The 18616-nt window shown below is 44.3% G+C and overlaps 1 protein-coding gene and 1 long non-coding RNA gene across 5 annotated transcripts in view; one reads left to right on the forward strand and one right to left on the reverse strand.

The window, feature by feature from the left end:
- Nucleotides 1–9105, reverse strand: part of TMEM165 (transmembrane protein 165) — a 57383-nt gene extending 48278 nt beyond the window's left edge. For 2 of the 3 annotated variants that reach the window (XM_034958804.3, XM_003806501.5), the window contains exon 1: nucleotides 8280–9105. In XM_034958804.3, the coding sequence (XP_034814695.1) occupies nucleotides 8280–8486 (207 nt within the window). In that variant the 5' untranslated portion in view covers nucleotides 8487–9105. The remainder of the gene's footprint in view (nucleotides 1–8279) is intronic. The other variant, XR_010111978.1, reaches the window with a different exon arrangement.
- Nucleotides 9106–9212: 107 nt separating this feature from the next.
- The window catches only part of LOC103783341 (uncharacterized), a 29036-nt gene continuing 19632 nt past the window's right edge, over nucleotides 9213–18616 (forward strand). For both annotated transcript variants that reach the window (XR_010111979.1, XR_004671112.4), the window contains exon 1: nucleotides 9213–18440. This is a non-coding gene — a long non-coding RNA (uncharacterized LOC103783341). The remainder of the gene's footprint in view (nucleotides 18441–18616) is intronic.

Consider the following 18616-nt stretch of genomic DNA (forward strand, 5'->3'; position numbering starts at 1 on the left):
GACATATTGTTGCATTTCATATTCAAAAAAACTTAGGAGCTGTTTTAAGTTTTAATACAGGAAAACTGAGGTCAAACGGGCTTCATTATTCTGCCAAGTTCATACACCTGAGATGGATTCTTAAAAAGTAGAGAATTAACAGTGTCAAATGAGAACTGAAAAAGATCCCTGGATTTAGCAATTTGCTAACTTACAAGATTCTTTCAAAAAATGGAATTTGTGGTGGCTCATGCCTATAATCCCAGCACTTTGGGAGGCCGATGCAGGAGGATTGCTTGAGGCCAAGAGTTCGAGGCCAGCCTGGGCAACATAGTGAGACCTCATCTCCACAAAAAAATAAAATAAAATAAATAAAATTAGCCAGGTGTGGTGGCATGCATCTGTAGTCCCAGCTACTTGGGAGGCTGAGGTGGGCGGATCACTTGAGCCCACTAGTTCCAGGCCGCAGTAAGCTATGATTGTGCCACTGAACTCCAGCCAGGGCGACAGAGCAAGACCCTATCTTTAAAATTAAAAAAAGAATTTCAAGGAAAAGGCAAGGACTGAAGCCAGATAACAACATACTAAAGTAAAGTGAAAAAGCAGCAAATCCCCTAGTTAGAAGTTTGGTTTATAAAACTGAAGAAACTAATATGGCTGGGCACGGTGGCTCACGCCTGTCATCCCAGCACTTTGGGAGGCCAAGGTGGACAGATCTGAGGTCAGGAATTCAAGAGCTGCCTGGCAAACGTGATGAAACCCCGTCTCTACTAAAAGTACAAAAAAAAAAAAAAAAAGCCAGGCGTGGTGGCGCACACCTGTAGTCCTAGCCACTCGGAAGGCTGAGGTTGCAGTGTGCCAAGATTGTGCCACTGCACTCCAGGCTGGGCAACAGAGCAAGACACTGTCAAAAAAAAAAAAAAAAAAAAAGGAAAGAAAGAAAGAAGGAAGGAAGGAAGGAAAGAAAAGAAAACGAAACTAATAGTCAAGTTAAGATTAAATGAATGACCTTTTTCTTTCTTTTCCAAAATAAGAGAAACATATGAACATGTGTAAGCAGATATAAAGGAAGCAATGGGAAGGGAGAGAATAAAGGCACTGAGGGAGGAGAATAGGAACGTGGACACAGAGAGGAGGTACACAAAGGATGACAGTTTTGTCCAAAACATGAAAAAGGCAGACAGTACAGGCACAGAAGAATATACTTAGATGCATACAGGATTAGATGCAGTGTGCAATTTCAATTTTGGTATTCCACTATTCAGTTATACAGTGTTATATATCATGGTAAGTAATGAGATACTAGTGTTTTGGTACAAATACCACTATTTCAGTATTTTAATAATGTCTGAAACACACCTTACTTACATCTTGAGAGCAGGATTAACAACTTAAGATTTTTTTTTAAAAACTTGCTTAATAAAAACTCTTTTCTAGTTAAAATTTTAATTCCAAATGTAAAAATGGTAAAAAAAAAAAAAAAAAGAAAAGAAAAGAAAAGAAAAAGGCACCCTCATTTAGAAAGTATTCTTTTATACTTTCATGATCCTCAAGAGAAGGAAGAAAAAGAAAATCAAAGAAAAAAGTAATTCCTATTCTAGTTCTAGAGTTCAAATAAACACAAATGTGACTGTATTGAAATTGATACAGATACCTGCATCGGAATCTCCATCTATACATGATGAAACTAGAGAAGATGAAGATGCTTTCCTTGAAACAAAATCTACAGCTTGCTACCAAGAAAAAAACTGATGTCCCTGCAAAAAAACAAAAACAAAGTTGCTCAATAAGTTATCAAACAAGAGGTGAGATTATCTGAAGACAAAGGAGTCAGAAGAAAATGCTTACAATTTGCTTAGAACTGTCTCCTGGGCACTACTAAGTCAAAAAAGCTTTTTTTAGGGGCCGGGTGTGGTGGCTCATGCCTGTAATCCCAGCACTTTGGGAGGCCCAGGCGGGCGGATCACGAGGTCAGGAAATTGAGACCATCCTGGCTAACATGGTGAAACTCCATCTCTACTAAAAATACAAAAAATTAGCTGGGCGTGTGGCGGGCACCTGTAGTCCCAGCTACTTGGGAGGCTGAGGCAGGAGAATGGTGTGAACCCGGGAGGCAGAGCTTGCAGTGAGCCGAGATCACGCCACTGCACTCCAGCCTGGGCGACAGAGCGAGACTCCGTCTCAAAAAAAAAAAAAGCTTTTTTTAAAAGTTGTAAAAATGTGCGCAAAAATATATATGCACTTAGGCCGGGCATGGTGGCTCATGCCTGTAATCCTAGCAACTTGGGAGGCGTGGTAGGTGGATCACTCGAGGTTGGGAGCTTGAGACCAGCCTGGCCAACGTGGCAAAACCCCATCTCTACTAAAAATACAAAAATCAGCTGGGCGTGGTGGCATGCACCTGTAGTCTCAGCCACTCTGGAGGCTGAGGCATGAGAACTGCATGACCCCCGGAGACAGAGGTTGAAGTGAACCAAGATCTCACCACTGCACTCCAGCCTGGGTGACAGTGAGACTCTGTCTCAAAAAAAAAAAATATATATATATATATATGTATACACACACACACACGCACGCACTTAAACAATGACACCACAGATAAACCTGATTTCGAAAGATGTCATTAAAGTATTTTAATTTTCATTATGTATTTTTGTGAATGGTTTCCTATTTTTAAATACTTTATTACTTGTTAATTTATATTAGAATTTATATGTAATATTTTGTTATAAAATTATTTTGTTTTAATGAATGTTTATTTTTATGAATGTTGTTTTGTAATGTATTTATGCACTTGAAATTTATTAAATGTGTTTAGTTTCTTTTTTTTTTTTTTTTTTTGGAGACAGAGTTTTGCTCTTGTTGCCCAGGCTGGAGTGCAGTGGCATGATCTTGGTTCACTGCAACCTCCACCTCCCGGGTTCAAGCGATTCTCCTGCCTCAGCCTCCTGAGTAGCTGGGATTACAGGTGTGTGCCACCACGCCCAGCTAATTTTTTGTATTTTCAGTAGAGATGGGGTTTCATCATGTTGGCCAGGCTGGTCTAGAACTCCTGACCTCAGGTGATCCACCCACCTCGGCCTCCCAAAGTGGAGGGATTACAAGCGTGAGCCATTGCACCCGGCCTTCATTGATTTTATTTTTAATGAATTTTTTTGATGACAGCATACCACTAAATAAATTCAGTATTAATATAATTACCTTCTGAGAAGGTAATTATGAGTAGGCGTCCTTATAACTGATTGCCTCAATCTTAGCTGTATAAAGGCTAGAATTAGGAGGCTGGACTGGGTGGAGTGGGACTGCAACTTAATGAAAATAGAAAAAAGTTTAAAATGTTTTGTAGAAGGTACTCTCACAGCTGAAACATAATAAATAAATGAAATACCAAAAACATAAAGTAAAAATATGATAACAAGAACAGGCACTGAGTCAGGTAATGATTTTGTGGCTTTATTAAAAGTGCTATGCAACCAGAGTCATTCTTCTTTGGACTTCCAGAATATGCAATAAAGTCTAAATGACTTTTATTAAATCTATCTGATCTCCCTCAACTGAAAGGACTTATGTTTCTTATATTACATATTCTGTCCAGGGAAAGAGTAAGAAAAAACTATTGAGTAAGTCACTAGAAACATAAACTGCAGAAAAGACAGGATCCAAGTAATCAACAACACTTTTTATCATGGGTTTGTAAATTGGGGGTTAATCTTGATTGTAAATTCATACTACTTACCAACTTTTTTTTAGCCTAATTACAGAGAAAAGTACATACTCAATGTAGAATGCCCTGTTAGAAGTTCAGTCACCTTGCTTTTAGCATCCTATAAGATACAACTAGGTTTTTATAACATATCTTCCACTTGAATGCCTACTAACCAAGGAGAGATGCTTCCCCCCTCCATTTTCAGAAGCCCACTCTCACACAGTGGCACAAAAAGGTTAAATTTAAATATCCTACCCTCTTAAAAGATCTACTGCATGTAGCTGCAAAGCAAATCCGTTGAAACTTTCATATTCAGCAAGGCTCAACTCTTGCTAATACTGCTGTTAAACTGTACTCTGATCATTTCTTACCTCCATCAGGTGGACAAAAATAGCCAATGACACTTATATTACATAGTTTAGAAAACATGTGAAAGAAAAATCTTTCAGCATAGTGAGTACTGTAGAGGAAAAAATACTTGAGTAGTATCAAAAAGTCACATAAAAATATAATTTAGGCCAGGCGTGGTGGCTCACGCCTGTAATCCCAGCACTTTGGGAGGCCGAGGCGGGCGGATCACGAGGTCAGGAGATGGAGACCTCCTGGCTAACACGGTAAAACCTCGTCTCTACTAAAAATACAAAAAATTAGCCGGGCGTGGTGGCGGGCGCCTGTAGTCCCAGCTATGCTGGAGGCTGAGGCAGGAGAATGGCGTGAGCCTGGGAGGCAGACCTTGCAGTGAGCCAAGATCACGCCACTGCACTCCAGCCTGGGCGACAGAGTGAGACAAAAAAAAATATATATATAATATATATATATTATATATATAAAATAAAAACAAGACAAGGCCAGGCATGATGGCTCATGCCTGTAATCCCACCACTTTGGCAGGCCAAGAGGGGAAGATCCCTTGAGCCCAGGAGTTTGAGGGCAGGCTGAGCAACATAGTGAGACCCTGTCTCTTAAAAAAAAAAAAAAAAAAAGGAAGAAAAGAAGACAATTATATTCTATTATAATACAAAATTAGAATAAACAATAATAAATAAATGCCTAACTAAAATGAATCACCAAGAATATATGAAAATATTAAACGGAAAAATCATATTATATTATACCCACCCTTCCCTCCACACCCCTAGTTTTAAAGACAAGGATCCCTTCCCAGCTACTCAGAAGGCTGAGGCAGGAGGATGGCCTGAGTCCAGGAGCTGGAGGCTGCAATGAGTTATGAGCTATAAGAAGACCTTGTCTCTATAAAAAAAATTAAATAAAACTTTAAAAGACAAGAATCCTTAAGACCATTTAATATGTTTACTGGACACTGTTTCTACCACTGTGGCATTCTGCATGGCTAGATTTTTCCTAGCTTCTTAAAAAGGATATTAGTAGCTCTACACCTACCATCATTTCTATCTTAAAAATTCCAATATGACTAAAACTTCAACAAAATACCTGCAAAGTTACATATTCATAATCTCTCACTCACACAATTAACTTAATCCAAAATAGTTATTGTTTTAAAATAAATGTGATACTGGGGTAAATGACAGGGCTAAAAGATGAACACTAAGAATTAAGTTCATGAATCAGCGTTTCAGTTCAATTACTGAAGTGGACATGTCAAGCAGGGTCAGCTGAGCCCAGGAGCGACAAGCAGGGCAGTGTAAATGGGAGCCCCACTCCTAAGCATATGGCTGGGGGCAGCAGGGCAGGCAGAAGGAAAAAGATGGAGAAGCCCACTCACCACTTTGCTCTCCCCAAGTGGACTAAAGACCCTGGCTTCACATGTTAAATGATTCACACTTCTTGTACACCTCTGACATCACTGCATTATATCTCTCTGTTACCATGGGTTATTTACTTGTTGAGTTCCAGTGCTTTTGATCTTCTCTTTTTCTCTTTTTTAAAAAAAACTTTATAAGAGTCCCAGAATTAACTATATAGTCAGCTGAAAATAAACTGTCTAAACCAACACCAATCCAATAATGGTTACAAAATCACATTATATCCAGCAGATGATAAAAGCTTAGTTTTCTTAATTCCATCTGGTGGATCCCTTGCAACTTAAAAAAAAAAAAAAAAAGGTTGGATAGACACTATTAAAAATCAGGTTGTTGTTGTTTTTTTTTTTTTCCTGGTTGAGTTTATTTTACAGCCAGTTTTTCCATAAAGGTATTTAACAGCTGGTATAAACTTGACATGCAACTACTTCAACCCAGTCTTAGAAAATTACTTAATAAATGCCAAGAACAGACAAGGTCTTCTGGAATAGACAAAGATGAGTAAGCCAGAGTCATGCTCTCAAGACACCTAAAAGCTAGTAGGGGCAGATAAAACACGCACACAACTTGCAAGAACCCAAGGCAGCAAGATGTGTGTGTAAACATGCCGCAACATACACAATAAAGCTCCCCAAAAAAGGAGAAAGAGAAAGCTAGGCTCAAGATCAAAGAACTGCACCAGCATACAATCCAATAAACCATTAAAATCCATTAGTGAATTAAATAAGTCAAAAGAGTAAGACACAATGAATGCTAATAAAACTTAGTAAGGCACAGAAGTCCAGATTCTAATTCTGGTTCTGCTGAAACTAGCTTCTAGCTCTGTGATATTAAACCATTATTCCTTACAAACCTCCTCTACCTGTTTAACGTGCTGTTGTGAGGATTAAATCGGCTCACAGAATCTTCACTTCCCAGTAACTTTATCTCCCAGCTTCCCCTCCCATACCAGAATCTCCTCATAGGCAGTTAGTTATTCAACTTCTTCCTGAGTACTTCCAGTAAGGGGAACTTCATTATTTCTCAATAGCGATTACTACAACTGGGACAGCACTGATTCTTACAAATGTTCTTGCTTAGTGAAACCAAGATCAGTCTCTCAGAAAGTTCTATCCTATGGTCTTACACAGAAAAACAACAGAAAATTGGAAAAGCCTAAGAAAGTAACATGTAACGAAAACATGAAACACGAAAACTGCACCGGTGTGAGAGCTCACCAGCACTTGGGAGGCCAAGGCCGGAGAAGCGCTTGAGCCCAGGAGTTTGAGACCAGACTCGGAAACATAGTGAGACCTCCTCTCTCAAAAAAAAAAATAAACAAAAATTAGCCGGGCGTGTCAGCACACGCACGCAGTCCCAGCCACTCATGAGGCTGAGGTGGGAGGATCAATTAGAGGTTGCAGTGAGCCAAGACAGGGCCACTGCACTCCAGCCTGGGCGACAGAGCGAGACCCTGTCTCAACAAAGAAAAAGGAAAAAAGGAAAGGAAGGGAGAAAGGAAAGGAGAAACGAAAGGAGAAAGGAAAGGAAAGGAGAAATGAAAGGAATGGAAAGGAAAAAGGAGAAAGGACAGGAAAGGAAAGGAAAGGGTCAGATAAATCACCCTTAACCAAGAAATTTTAGGGAAGTCTTCACAGAGAGTGGTATCTGCTGGTTCTCCAAGGTGGGAAGAGTTGATCCGTGGCTTCAAACTCCAGGTCTTTTTTTTTTTCTTTGAAAAGGTCATGTGTTAGGGAGGAACTGGCAAGAGAGCACAAAGCCTGTCCCAAAGGGCTCTTGAAGCACATTCTTTTTTGCAGATGAGCATATCCCTTTAGCATATGAGCAAGAAAGCGGTGGCTAAAAAGCCTGGAGGTGAGCTGGAGCCAGATCAGGAGAAACCTGAACATCACTCTCCTAAAAAGGCTGGACTGAAATTAGTGGAGGCAACTCACCGACGACTTCTGACAAGATGGCAGAATTCAATGTTCGGGAAGATTAGTTACGTGGAGATGGGCTGGATGTGGCCTGGGTGGGAGTGGGGGTTTAAGTGCCACACTGGCCGGGATTCAGGGAGCAGATACTGGAAATGACGACAAAGCCCACGACTGGGAGAAGGGAGAAATGTTAAAACGCTGCCAAGTGACTAGGGACTAATTCTATTAACAGATTAAAAAGTTGATTTACAGTATCTATTCAGGGAAGGACAAAATACAGGATTCTGTTTTACTTATAAATGTAGTTTTGGCATCCCACATCGCTGCAGCACGCTGTACTGCTGGAGACTAATTCCTCTGCGTTCCTAAAGGCTACTTCCTGCTAGCCAAAGCACATTTTAAAAAAGTGAGAGTCATGGTTCATAATCCATATTTATTTGGCAAAAAGCACAGGCAGTGCCAAGTTGAATTTGGGTAAGCGGTTTGGCATAAGCTATTTCAACAATGAAATGGCCGATGTGATGATCCTCAGGGAATACAAAAAGCCTCCTAGCAGCCTTCTGTTAAAAACTTTTTGGTAGGGATGAGTCTTTCTAGCTACTCTAAGACACATCTGATCAATAAAACGCCCATCCCTGAGCAGCATCTTGGTCCTCCGGAGATCAACGTTTATAGCGGGCTCCTCTTGGACTCTCCCTCTCCCTTTCCCTAAAGGAGCGGGCAAGACCAGGCCTCACCGGAAAACAGCGCAGCCGACCGCCCTCCACCCCGGGAGCAGGGGCCGGGCTCCCCTCCCCCAGCCGAGGCGGGCGGAGTGCGGCGCTCTCAAAGGCCTGGAGCCTGGTACTCGGCGCAGCCGGCCCCGCAGCCCCGCTCGCCCCATCCCGGCCCGCTCACCTCGACCCGGGCCGGCTCGGGGCCCTGCGCAGCCACAGGCTGCGGCTGCAGCTGCTGGGCCGGCGCCGGCGGTTCTTTGTTCCGGTGGCTAAGGTCTTCATCTGGGCCGGCCCGGACCGCAGCCGGGGCCCACAGCAGCGGAACCAGAAAGAGCAGAAGCAGCCGGGGCGCCGATGCGCGGCCGTTCCCTGGAGCCGCGGCCGCCATCCCGCCTGCCGGGCCGGCCGCGCACGGGCGCCGCAAGAGGAAGTGCCGGCGACGGGAAGCCTCGACCCCGAACAGCCTCCGCGGCGCGTCCTCACGACTCGCCGCCGCCGCCGCTTAGGGAGCAGTCAGCACCATCCGGGAGGTGCAAGCAGCGGGAGTGAGGTGAGGGGCAGGCCGAAGTCCGCAGCCCCGGCTCGGCGCCCGTCCTCTCCGGCGGCGGCTAAACTGGAGTCAGCCAACTGCCTTGGCGCGGCCCAGCCCCGACTCCTCCCGGCCCCGTCCCTGCCCGCGACGGCCTCCCATTGGCCCGGCGTCCGCCTTGGCGTCGTGACGTCCTCTGCCAGGTTGAGGTGCGGCGCGGGCCCTCCTCCCATTGGACCCGGCGCTCCCGGCAGGTACCCGGCGCCGCGTGTCCTTCCTCGGCTCGCATCCTCACCGCGCCGCGCCCAGGGCTCCCTTTCTCTCTCTGTGCCCCACCGTCCCAGGACTGTGGGGTCCTTCACTTCTGCTTCCTCCAGAGCCTTCCGCCGTAATGTCCGCACCCGCTGTTCCCTGCGCTTAGTCTCTCTTAGAGGTCAAATTAGTGCGAGCGCCTCTGGTTACGTGGCGCTGACTCGCAGGCACTGCCACGCCCAGCTCTGTTCCGCTCTCCCCCGCCGAGCCTCTGTGCCATCCTCCATGTGGCCACCTACCGCCAAAAACGTTCTTAGGAGCTCAAAATGCTATTTTTTTTTTAAAGTTCTGAAATGGGATTTGGAAATAACATGACATTTTTCAAGCCTTGTTTTAAGATACTGCCTATAATTACCCCAGACCAAAAATGGCTAACGTTGTCCTCGTCCAGTATGGCCTTGACGTTTTGGGTGCATCTTGTTTTGTGCTATTCCTTAGACCCTTTAAAAATGCTGGGCTTTTGAAATGGACTGTTTAAGACTTTTGCAGGATGGAGCTTTGAGTGGGCAAGACTAGAAGACAGGAAAGGATGGTTAGTTAGGCTTGAGAATATTTTTACGTCTTCCCAAAAGAAAAAGTGAGCTACTTAATTACCATAAGTTTGAGACCTAGTCCCTAATAAAAATCGATAGTGCTAACCATGTGCCAGGCACTAATCTAATATTATACATATTTACATACAGTAAACCTGTACTCAGTAAAGAGCTAAGGAAGTTTATCACTAACTGAAACAAAAAATTAATCCACCAAAACAATCTGTGGGAAAGTGGGCAAACCTACTTTGAGTTCACCGAAGATACAGTGTTTGTCGTAGGATAATAAAATTTCCGTCTGTTTTTTTGTTTTGTTTTGTTGTTTTTTTTGTTTTTGTTTTTGAGACGGAGTTTCGCGCTTGTTGCTCAGGATGGAGTGCAATGGTGAGATCTCGGCTCACTGCAACCTCCTCCTCCCGGGTACAAGAGATTCTCCTGCCTCAGCTTCCCGAGTAGCTGGGATTACAGGCATGCTCCACCATACCCGGCTAACTTTGTAATTTTAGTAGAGATGGGGTTTCTCCATGTTGGTCAGGCTGGTCTCGAACTCCAGACCTCAGGTGATCTGCCGGCCTCGTCCTCTCAAAGTGCTGGGATTACAGGTGTGAGCCACCGCGGCCGGCCTCCGTCCATGTTATTCTGTCCGTAATTCCCCTTCTTCCATTCTCTCGTTGTAAACTCCTACTCATACTTCCAAAACCTATTCAAGCCTCCACTCTCAGAACTTTTCCCCAACACATGGCGTTACAGAATTTGTCACTTGTTCCTTCATGTTATTACTTTATGCATTCTTCTATTACTGTGTAAGTAGGATGCCTCCACTTACAGTTTGGGGTGTGTTAAAAGAAAAACCTTAGACAAATTAAACTTAACAGCGTTTAATCAAGCAAAGAACCCAAAGAATGATTTGCAAATCAAAAAGACCCCAAATCAAAGTAAGTTCAGAGAGGCTCCAGTCTTGCCGAGTGGTCGGAAAAAATAAAGTGACTTACAGAAAACATAATTGAGGGACAGAAACAGCTGGATTGGTTGTAGCTCGGGTTTGCCCTATTTGAACACGGTTTGAACAGTTGGCCACTTGTGATTGGCCAGAACTCTGTGATTGGTACAAGAATAGGTTACAGTCTGTTTACATACCCAATTAGGCTACAGTTCACCATGTATGGGGAAACCTTTAGGCCGAACTTAAAATACGTAAGGAGGCAGCTTTACACTAAATTTAACAGATGCAACTATCATCCCTGGAGTGCAAATGTTTGAGCTTTCAGAAGCCAGTAATAACATAAAACCCAGAAGCCCAAACTTCAACTACCTCCCCTTAATGCATACAGGATTTGCTGTGCTTAAAAGGGGCCTGAAAGGGAGGCTTGAGGTCCCAAGGGAGGGACCTGAAAGGAGCAGCTTAGGCTGAAGACAGAGCCAGAAGGGTGAATGTAGCAAAACTGGCTGTGTGTCCCTCATTGCTGAAAGCTGCTTTGTTTATTTTCTAGGATGGGCTGCCCACACTCCAGGGCTTTCTCACAGGAAGGACTCCTGGCCAAATTCAGTCATCTCAACATATGAGGCAGTGAGGACTTCTGGGCTACAGCTGCAGGATGCTGAAGCACCAGCTGCTGAGCATGCAGTGGTTCAGGGGCAAGGCAGCAAAGCTATTTGGCAGAAGATGTAACATAAATGGAGATAGAGCATTGGCGAACTGGCACAGTGGTGTCAGCAAAGCATCAGAATCTGGGCCAGAGTGAGACCTTTCTAGCCTGCCCCAGTGTCACCCTGATCCAAGGGCCTTCAGGTGCTGCCAGGCTAGGCTCTAGGTGTCTGATTCTCATGGGATCTGGTATTTCTGTTTCCACACACATCTACCTCCTGGGATCCGTGCTCAGGCGTGCTAAATCGAGGCTGGTTCCAGTTTTCACCACCTTGAGGGTTTAGAGCCATCATCCTTCTAGTCCTCATTGGTGACTAACTCCCTTAAAGAAAGCAATTAAAAAACTATAGGAGCTTTCCTGATACCTTTCTTGAAGGACAACTGAAGCTACTTATTTGACCCCCTACCCAATAAGGATGTGGGTGGCGCAACAATTCCAAGATGATATTTTTTTTAATCATAGCCTACACCGATATAGTCTTACTAAAATGTAACCACTGTCAGGCATCCTATGGAAAGAAACCCTACTACATGTGCATTACATTGTATTTTATTTTATTTATTTATTTATTTATTTTTGAGGTGGAGTCTCGCTCTGTTGCCCAGGCTGGAATGCAGTGGCAAGATCTCTGCTCACTGCAGCCTCCGCCTCCTGGGTTCAAGCAATTCTCCTGCCTCAGCCTCCTGAGTAGCTGGGATTACAGGCATGTGCTACACGCCCCGCTAATTTTTTGTATTTTTAGTAGAGACGGGTTCACCATGTTAGCCAGGATGGTCTTGATCTCCTGACCTCGTGATCTGTCCGCCTTGGCCTCCCAAAAGTGCTGGGATTATAGGCGTGAGCCACTGTGCCTGACCTATATTTTATTTTTTATTTATTTATGTAGAGATGGAGTCTCGCTCTGTCACCCAGGCTGGAGTGCAGTGGTGCGATCTCAGCTCACTGCAACCTCTACCTCCCAGGTTCAAGCGATTCTCCTGCCGCAGCCTCCAAAGTAGCTGGGACTATAGGCGCCCGCCACCATGCCTGGCTAATTTTTGTATTTTTAGTAGAGACAGGGTTTCACCATGTTAGCAAGGCAGGTCTCAAACTCCTGACCTCAAGTAATCCATCCACCTCAGCCTCCCAAAGTGTTGGGATTGCAGGTGTGAGCCACTGAGCCGGGCCTGCACTGTATTTTAATGTCTTTTATTCCAACATCCTTACTAAGCCTTAAGCTTCTAGATGGTAAGGTTATGCCTTTTATCTCTATATTTCTAGCACCTAGTAGATTATATAAGAAGGTAATGGGAATAGTTATCATTAAAGTAGTAGTAAAACTTTATTGAATGCTATTCTGATCCAGTCAGAGCACTAAGTGTGTTACATGGATTATTTCTATCCTCCTTTTTGCAAATGAGAAATCTGAGACTTAGATCAAGGAACTTTCCCCAAATTACACAGCTAGTAAGTAGCAGAATTATGCCTCATACCTGTTTGTTGAATTCACCTATGCTCCACTTACTGAAAATCTACTTTATGAAAATTTAAATATATAAGACCAGCCAATTAATTAATGGTGAACATTTTCATTAACTGTTAGAGAATGCTGTTTCTCCACTCTAGGGTTCTATTGAAAAGGACTATTTCCTGCTGGGTGCGGTGGCTCATGCCTGTAATCCCAGCACTTTGGGAGGCCGAGGCGGGCGGATCATGAGATCAGGAGTTTGAGACCAGCCTAGCCAATGTAGTGAAACCTCGTCTCTACTAAAAATACAAAAGTTAGCCAGGCGTAGTAGTGTGTGCCTGTAGTCCCAGCCACTTGGGAGGCTGAGGCAGAAGAATCGCTTGAATCCGGGAATTGGAAGTTGCAGTGAGCCAAGACCGCGCCACTACACTCCTGCCTGGGCGACAGAGAGATGCTCTGTCTCAAAAAAAAAAAAGAAAAAGAAAAGGACTATTTCCTGGCCTCTCTCAGTGCCTTCGTCATTCCCCTCTGATAATGTAGAGTCCATCTGAGCAGGGTAACTGAGCATATTGGGCTCAGCTTCATTGCCTTCTTCCTCTGGGGAGACAGACCCCTAAGGGAAAAACATTATCTGCTGTTCTCTCCGGGGCTTGCCCCTAGCCCAGTGCAGCCTGCAACTCAACAGCTCTTGATTCTGGAGTTCAGTATTAGCCCAGTCCACCTGGCCACCAGACCTAAAACTATTCCTTCCAACCCCGCCTCCTGTCTGTGTCACTCTCTGTTTTCATCCTCAATGTTTCAGAAATAGGGAGAAGTGCGCTATTTCCTGAGCTCTGCTGGAGAACCCTCCTTCCCCATAATCAGCAAAGGGCCGATTAAAGTTTTTTCCTTAAATAGTCCACAGAGCAAAGGTTGGTTAAAGAAGCCAGGGCAGGGAGATATGAGGAAAGAGGAGAAGCAAAAACCAGAAACTTCACGCTAAGAGTCAACTGAAGATCATTCAAATTTAAAGCACTCAGGCTGGGCACGGTAGCTCACACCTGTAATCCCAGCACTTTGGGAGGCCGAGGCAGCTGGATCACCTGAGGTCAGCAGTTCGAGACCAGCCTGACCAATGTGGTGAAACCCTATCTCTACTGAACATACAAAAATTAGCCGGGTGTGGTGCCGTGCGCCTGTGGTCCCTGCTACTTGGGAGGCTGAGGCAGGAGATGGCTTGAACCCGGGAGGTGGAGGTTGCAGTGAACTGAGATCACACCACTGCACTCCAGCCTGGGCAACAGAGCAAGACTCTGTCTCAAAAAAAAAAAAAAAAATTAAAGCACTCAGCAAATGTAAGTGAATGACGAATAGCAATTTGCAACTTGCTTGACCTTCTCAACTCTTTAAAGCTCATGAAACGAAGCACACTGCTATCCATCAGCTTGCTAAACCCCTTTAAATGATGGGGATCTGGACCCTTGTATGCGAACTCTGCTGGTGCAGGGGAAAGGGAGGGCAGCCCTTTCCCTACATTCTTGGGCTTTCCTAGGTTTCCACAAGCAGGCTGAAAATCCCAAAAAGAATGCTAAATACATGCTCCAGGTTCATTTATCCAACTCTTTCCTTGCATCACCTTCTGGATGTTTCACAGGCATTTCTAACAGAGCAACGGCAAAACGGGTCTTTTGATATCCCTCCAAAAACCTGTTCCTCCTTCAGGCTTTCCATCTTAGTAAATGGAACCAGCATCCACCATATTAGATTACTCCATTAGATTCCCCATACCCCACATCCAATCCACCAGCAAATTTTGTCTCTAATTTTAAAATCTATCTGCATCTGTTCACCTCTATCTCCACTGTTACCACCTTGTACAAACCAGGTGTCATTTCTCACCTGGACAATTAAATGGGCTCCTAATTGGTCTCCCTGCCTCTGCCAATCTAGAATCTAACCAGCAGCCAGAATGAGCTTTCAAAATTAAAATAATTTCATTCCACTGCTTAAAAGTAATGACTTCTAAATGGACAGAGAATAAAGATAAAACAATCTCTGAATGAAAGTTTAATGTGAGCTAGGCTGGGTGCGTTGGCTCACACCTGTAATCCCAGCACTTTGGGAGGCTGAGGCAGGTGGATCACCTGAGCTCAGGAGTTCGAGACCAGCCTGGCCAACATGGCAAAAACCCATCTCTACTAAAAATACAAAAATTAGCTGGGTGTGGTGACAGGCACCTGTAATCCCAGTTACTCGGGAGGCTGATGCAGGAGAATCGCTTGAACCCAGGAGGCAGAGGTTGCAGTGAGCCAAGATTACACCATTGCATTCCAGCCTGGGTGTCAAGAGTGAAACTCTGTCTCAAAACAAAAAAAAAAAAAAAAAAGAAAAGAAAGTTTAATGTGAGCTACCCCTGCCTCCCTGTGTGACCTTGTCTCTTGGCTTTCTCCACCTCATGTGCCATGCCCAACCAAGAGCTTATTTCCACCTCAGACTCTTCATACTTCTGGTTTTCTCTACTGAGAACACTCTTTTTTTTTTTTTTTTTTTTTTTTAGGTCTTATTCTGGTCATTTAGGTTAAAGTTCACTTCCTCAAGAGCAGCCTTCCCAGACCACCCATCTAAAATAGACTCTTCCATTCACCCTTGTCACTCTGTCTCATTGTTGGTTCTTTTTAAGTTTGGGGATTTTTGAAAGTTTTTTCATAGCACTTATCTCTATCTGAAATTATCTTTTTTTTTTTTTTTTTTTTTTGAGACAGAGTCTTGCTCTGTTGCCCAGGCTGGAGTGCAGTGGTACGAGCTCGACTCACTGCAACCTCTTCCTCCTGGGTTCAAGCGATTTTCCTGCCTCAGCCTCCTGAGTAGCTGGGACTACAGGCATATGCCACCACGCCTGGCTAATTTTTGTATTTTTAATAGAGACAGGGTTTTGCCATGTTGGCCAGGCCAGTCTCAAACTCTTGACCTCAAGTGATCTGCCCATCTTGGCCTCCCAAAGTGCTGGGATAAAGGTGTGAGCCACCACACCTGGCCATCTTGATTACCTAATTGTTTACTTCTTTTTTTGTTTTGTTTTGTTTTTCAAGACAGAGTCTCACTCTGTAGCCCAGGCTGATTATCTAATTGTTTACTTCTTTTTTTGTTTTGTTTTGTTTTTCAAGACAGAGTCTCACTCTGTAGCCCAGGCTGATTATCTAATTGTTTACTTCTTTTTTTGTTTTGTTTTGTTTTTCAAGACAGAGTCTCACTCTGTAGCCCAGGCTGGAGTGCAGTGTCGTGATCTCCACTCACTGCAACCTCTGCCTCCCAAGTCCCAGTTGAGCAGTTCTCCTCCCTCAGCCTCCCGAGTAGCTGGGATTACAGGCACGCACCACTGTGCCCAGCTAACTTTTGTATTTTTAGTAGAGACGGGGTTTCACCATGTTGGCCAGGCTGGTCTTGAACTCCTGGCCTCAAGTGATCCGCCCACCTCGGCCTCCCAAAGTGCTGGGATTACAGGCGTGAGCCACTGCGCCCAGCCTGTTTTTTGTTTTTTGAGACAGGGTCGCATTCTGTCACCCAGGCTGGAGTGCAATGGTGCGATCTCAGCTTACTGCGACCTCCGCCTGCTGGGTTCAAGCAATTCTCATGCCTCAGCCTCCCGAGTAGCTGGGATTACAGGCATGTGCCATCATGCCAGCTCTTTTTTTTTTTTTTTTTTTTTGTATTTTTAGTAAAGACAGGATTTCACCATACTGGCCAGGCTGGTCTTGAACTCCTGACCTCAAATGATCTGACCTCCTCAGCCTCCTAAAGTGCTGGGATTACAGGTGTGAGCCAGCATGCCCGGCCTTTGTTTACTTCTTATATTTATTATCTGTATTGGCAACTAAAGCGTAAGTGTCATCAGGGCCAGAATCTTGTCTAAAGAGTTCCTGGCTGTAGAAGACACTCATACATGAATGAATAATTAGTTTAATGAAATTCTGACAACAAAAAGACAAAGGCAAACCTAGACACAGACATAGTCTGGCTCAAAAATACAGATTTCTGATCTGTCACAGCTTCATCTTTGAAAGTCAGCCTCATTCCATACCCACCCTTTCCTCCCAAAAGGCCTGAAAGTTTTGAAGTGGCTTCTGTGCCTTCTTTGCCCTTGGCCTGCCTCTGAGAGACAGAGTTCATCTGACTTTCCACTCACTTCCTAGTGACCTTGAGTTCATTTACAGCCAAAGACAATAATGAGTGTTTAACTCACCAAGAATCCTTCAATCCAGGGCACTCCACCTCCCCCAATTATTGCCAAGTCTGGTTTAGGTCTGACAGCAACTGAGGCTATACCCTCCATCCCCTCCATCCTCCCCCAGGTTAGGCGAAATCTTCTCTCCATTGTCAAGCAAGGTGTGAATTTTGATGAAGCTACTCAGGGCAGAGAGGTGGTTGGAAATTAGGTGGGGGTGATACTCTTTCATCAGATTAAGGCTCGGGTATTACCAAGAAGTAGGGTCAAAATTACGTCAGCCAGAGAAATATAAATCCATTAGACTAGAGGAGGATCTTTAAAATGAGAAAAAGTTGCAGCCATGGAGTAGAAGACCCTCTGATTCCCTCTTTCCAAGTGTTGATAGTAGAGCTTCACCGCCATGAAAAGTCTGTGGATGCTGAGACTTGTGCTCCCCTTCTCTCTGAGGCAGGCCTACAGAATTGGGCATGAAACAGCAAAGGATGGCCTCTGCTTCCACCACCATCAGAAATGTTACATTTTCACCAGTGCACCATAATGTAGCAGTCTCTCATTGTGAGGTATCACCTGGAGTTCTTTGTCTCATGACCAAGAAAATTAAGGAGCGTGGATGCAAAGGATGAAGTTGCAGCGAAAGTTTAATAAGCAAAAGAAGAAAGCTCTCCACAGTGGAGAGGGGACCTGGAGGAGGGTTGCTGCTTTTACAGGTGACTGCAAAGGCTTTTATAAGAACCGGTGAGGGCTGGGCATCTCATTTGCATAAGGCATGAATTTCTGGTAGCTCCACCTCATCCTTCTAGTGTGCATGTGGGCCCTTAGCTTAAGTTTTATTCCAAATTACTTTTTTCCCCTTACTGCGCATGTGTCAGGGGATGGAATTTTCCACTGCAGAAGTATCTGGGCAAGTCATCTGGGTAGGCTTTCATATCTGTGTGGCTGTGGGAATGTCTTAGGCAAGGCCACCTGTGCAGATCCCCTTATCTGTGCCTGCAGCTTGATTTTTCAGGCTGTTCTTTTGTTTGAAAGAATTTAACCAAGGACCCACCCTAACTGATGCCTGAAAGGTTTCTTCCTTTCTCCTCTCTCAGTATCTTCCCTTGTGGACTACACCAATGTCGAAATGTTCTTGCTAAAAATGATGCAGGGAGAAAGACAAAGTTACAAAGTTGGCATCCACAATTTTTCCATCTTGCCCCACTTCCCAATTAAAATGAAGGAAAAAAAAATTGGTGAGGTCTCCATCCCTGTCTGAAGCAGGCATCCATTATCCTGCCCAGGTCAGTTGCTGCAGTGGGAAGCATGACCTCATGTTTTGTCAGATGCACCAAATTTTCAAGAGAAAAGCCAGAGAGCTGAATATTTGTGTGAAATTTCCTGATTTTTAAAAGTTGGCAATTGTATCAAATTAGGATTATACTCCACTAAACATAACATAAAATCGAAAAGAACATGCAGCATAAATGAGAGAAATGTTTTCCTTCATTAGAGGCAGTTCAGTGGCTCCACAGAGATCAGGGACCCAGGTTCCTTCCAGCTTTCTGCTCTATCATTCCTAGGGGGTGACCTTTATCTTCATGGCCCAGTGTGACTGCAAGAGCTCTAGCATCCAAGTTCCCAGCAGAAGGATGGAGGACTGACTGGAAAAACAAGGAGACACAGGGTATGCATCAGGTATGTTTCAAGGGAGCTGCCACAAAACACATCTGCTTACATCTTATTGGCTAGAACTTAGCTGCATGGTGACAGCTAATTCCAAGGGAAGCTGGGAAATGTAGTCTCTATTTCAGAGGCACTTACTATAGGGAATAAAGGGAGAAAGGCTCTTGGGGTCAGCAATTAATAGTCTG

Source organism: Pan paniscus, chromosome 3 (assembly GCF_029289425.2).
Source record: "Pan paniscus chromosome 3, NHGRI_mPanPan1-v2.0_pri, whole genome shotgun sequence".
Classification (NCBI taxonomy): Eukaryota; Metazoa; Chordata; class Mammalia; order Primates; family Hominidae; genus Pan; species Pan paniscus.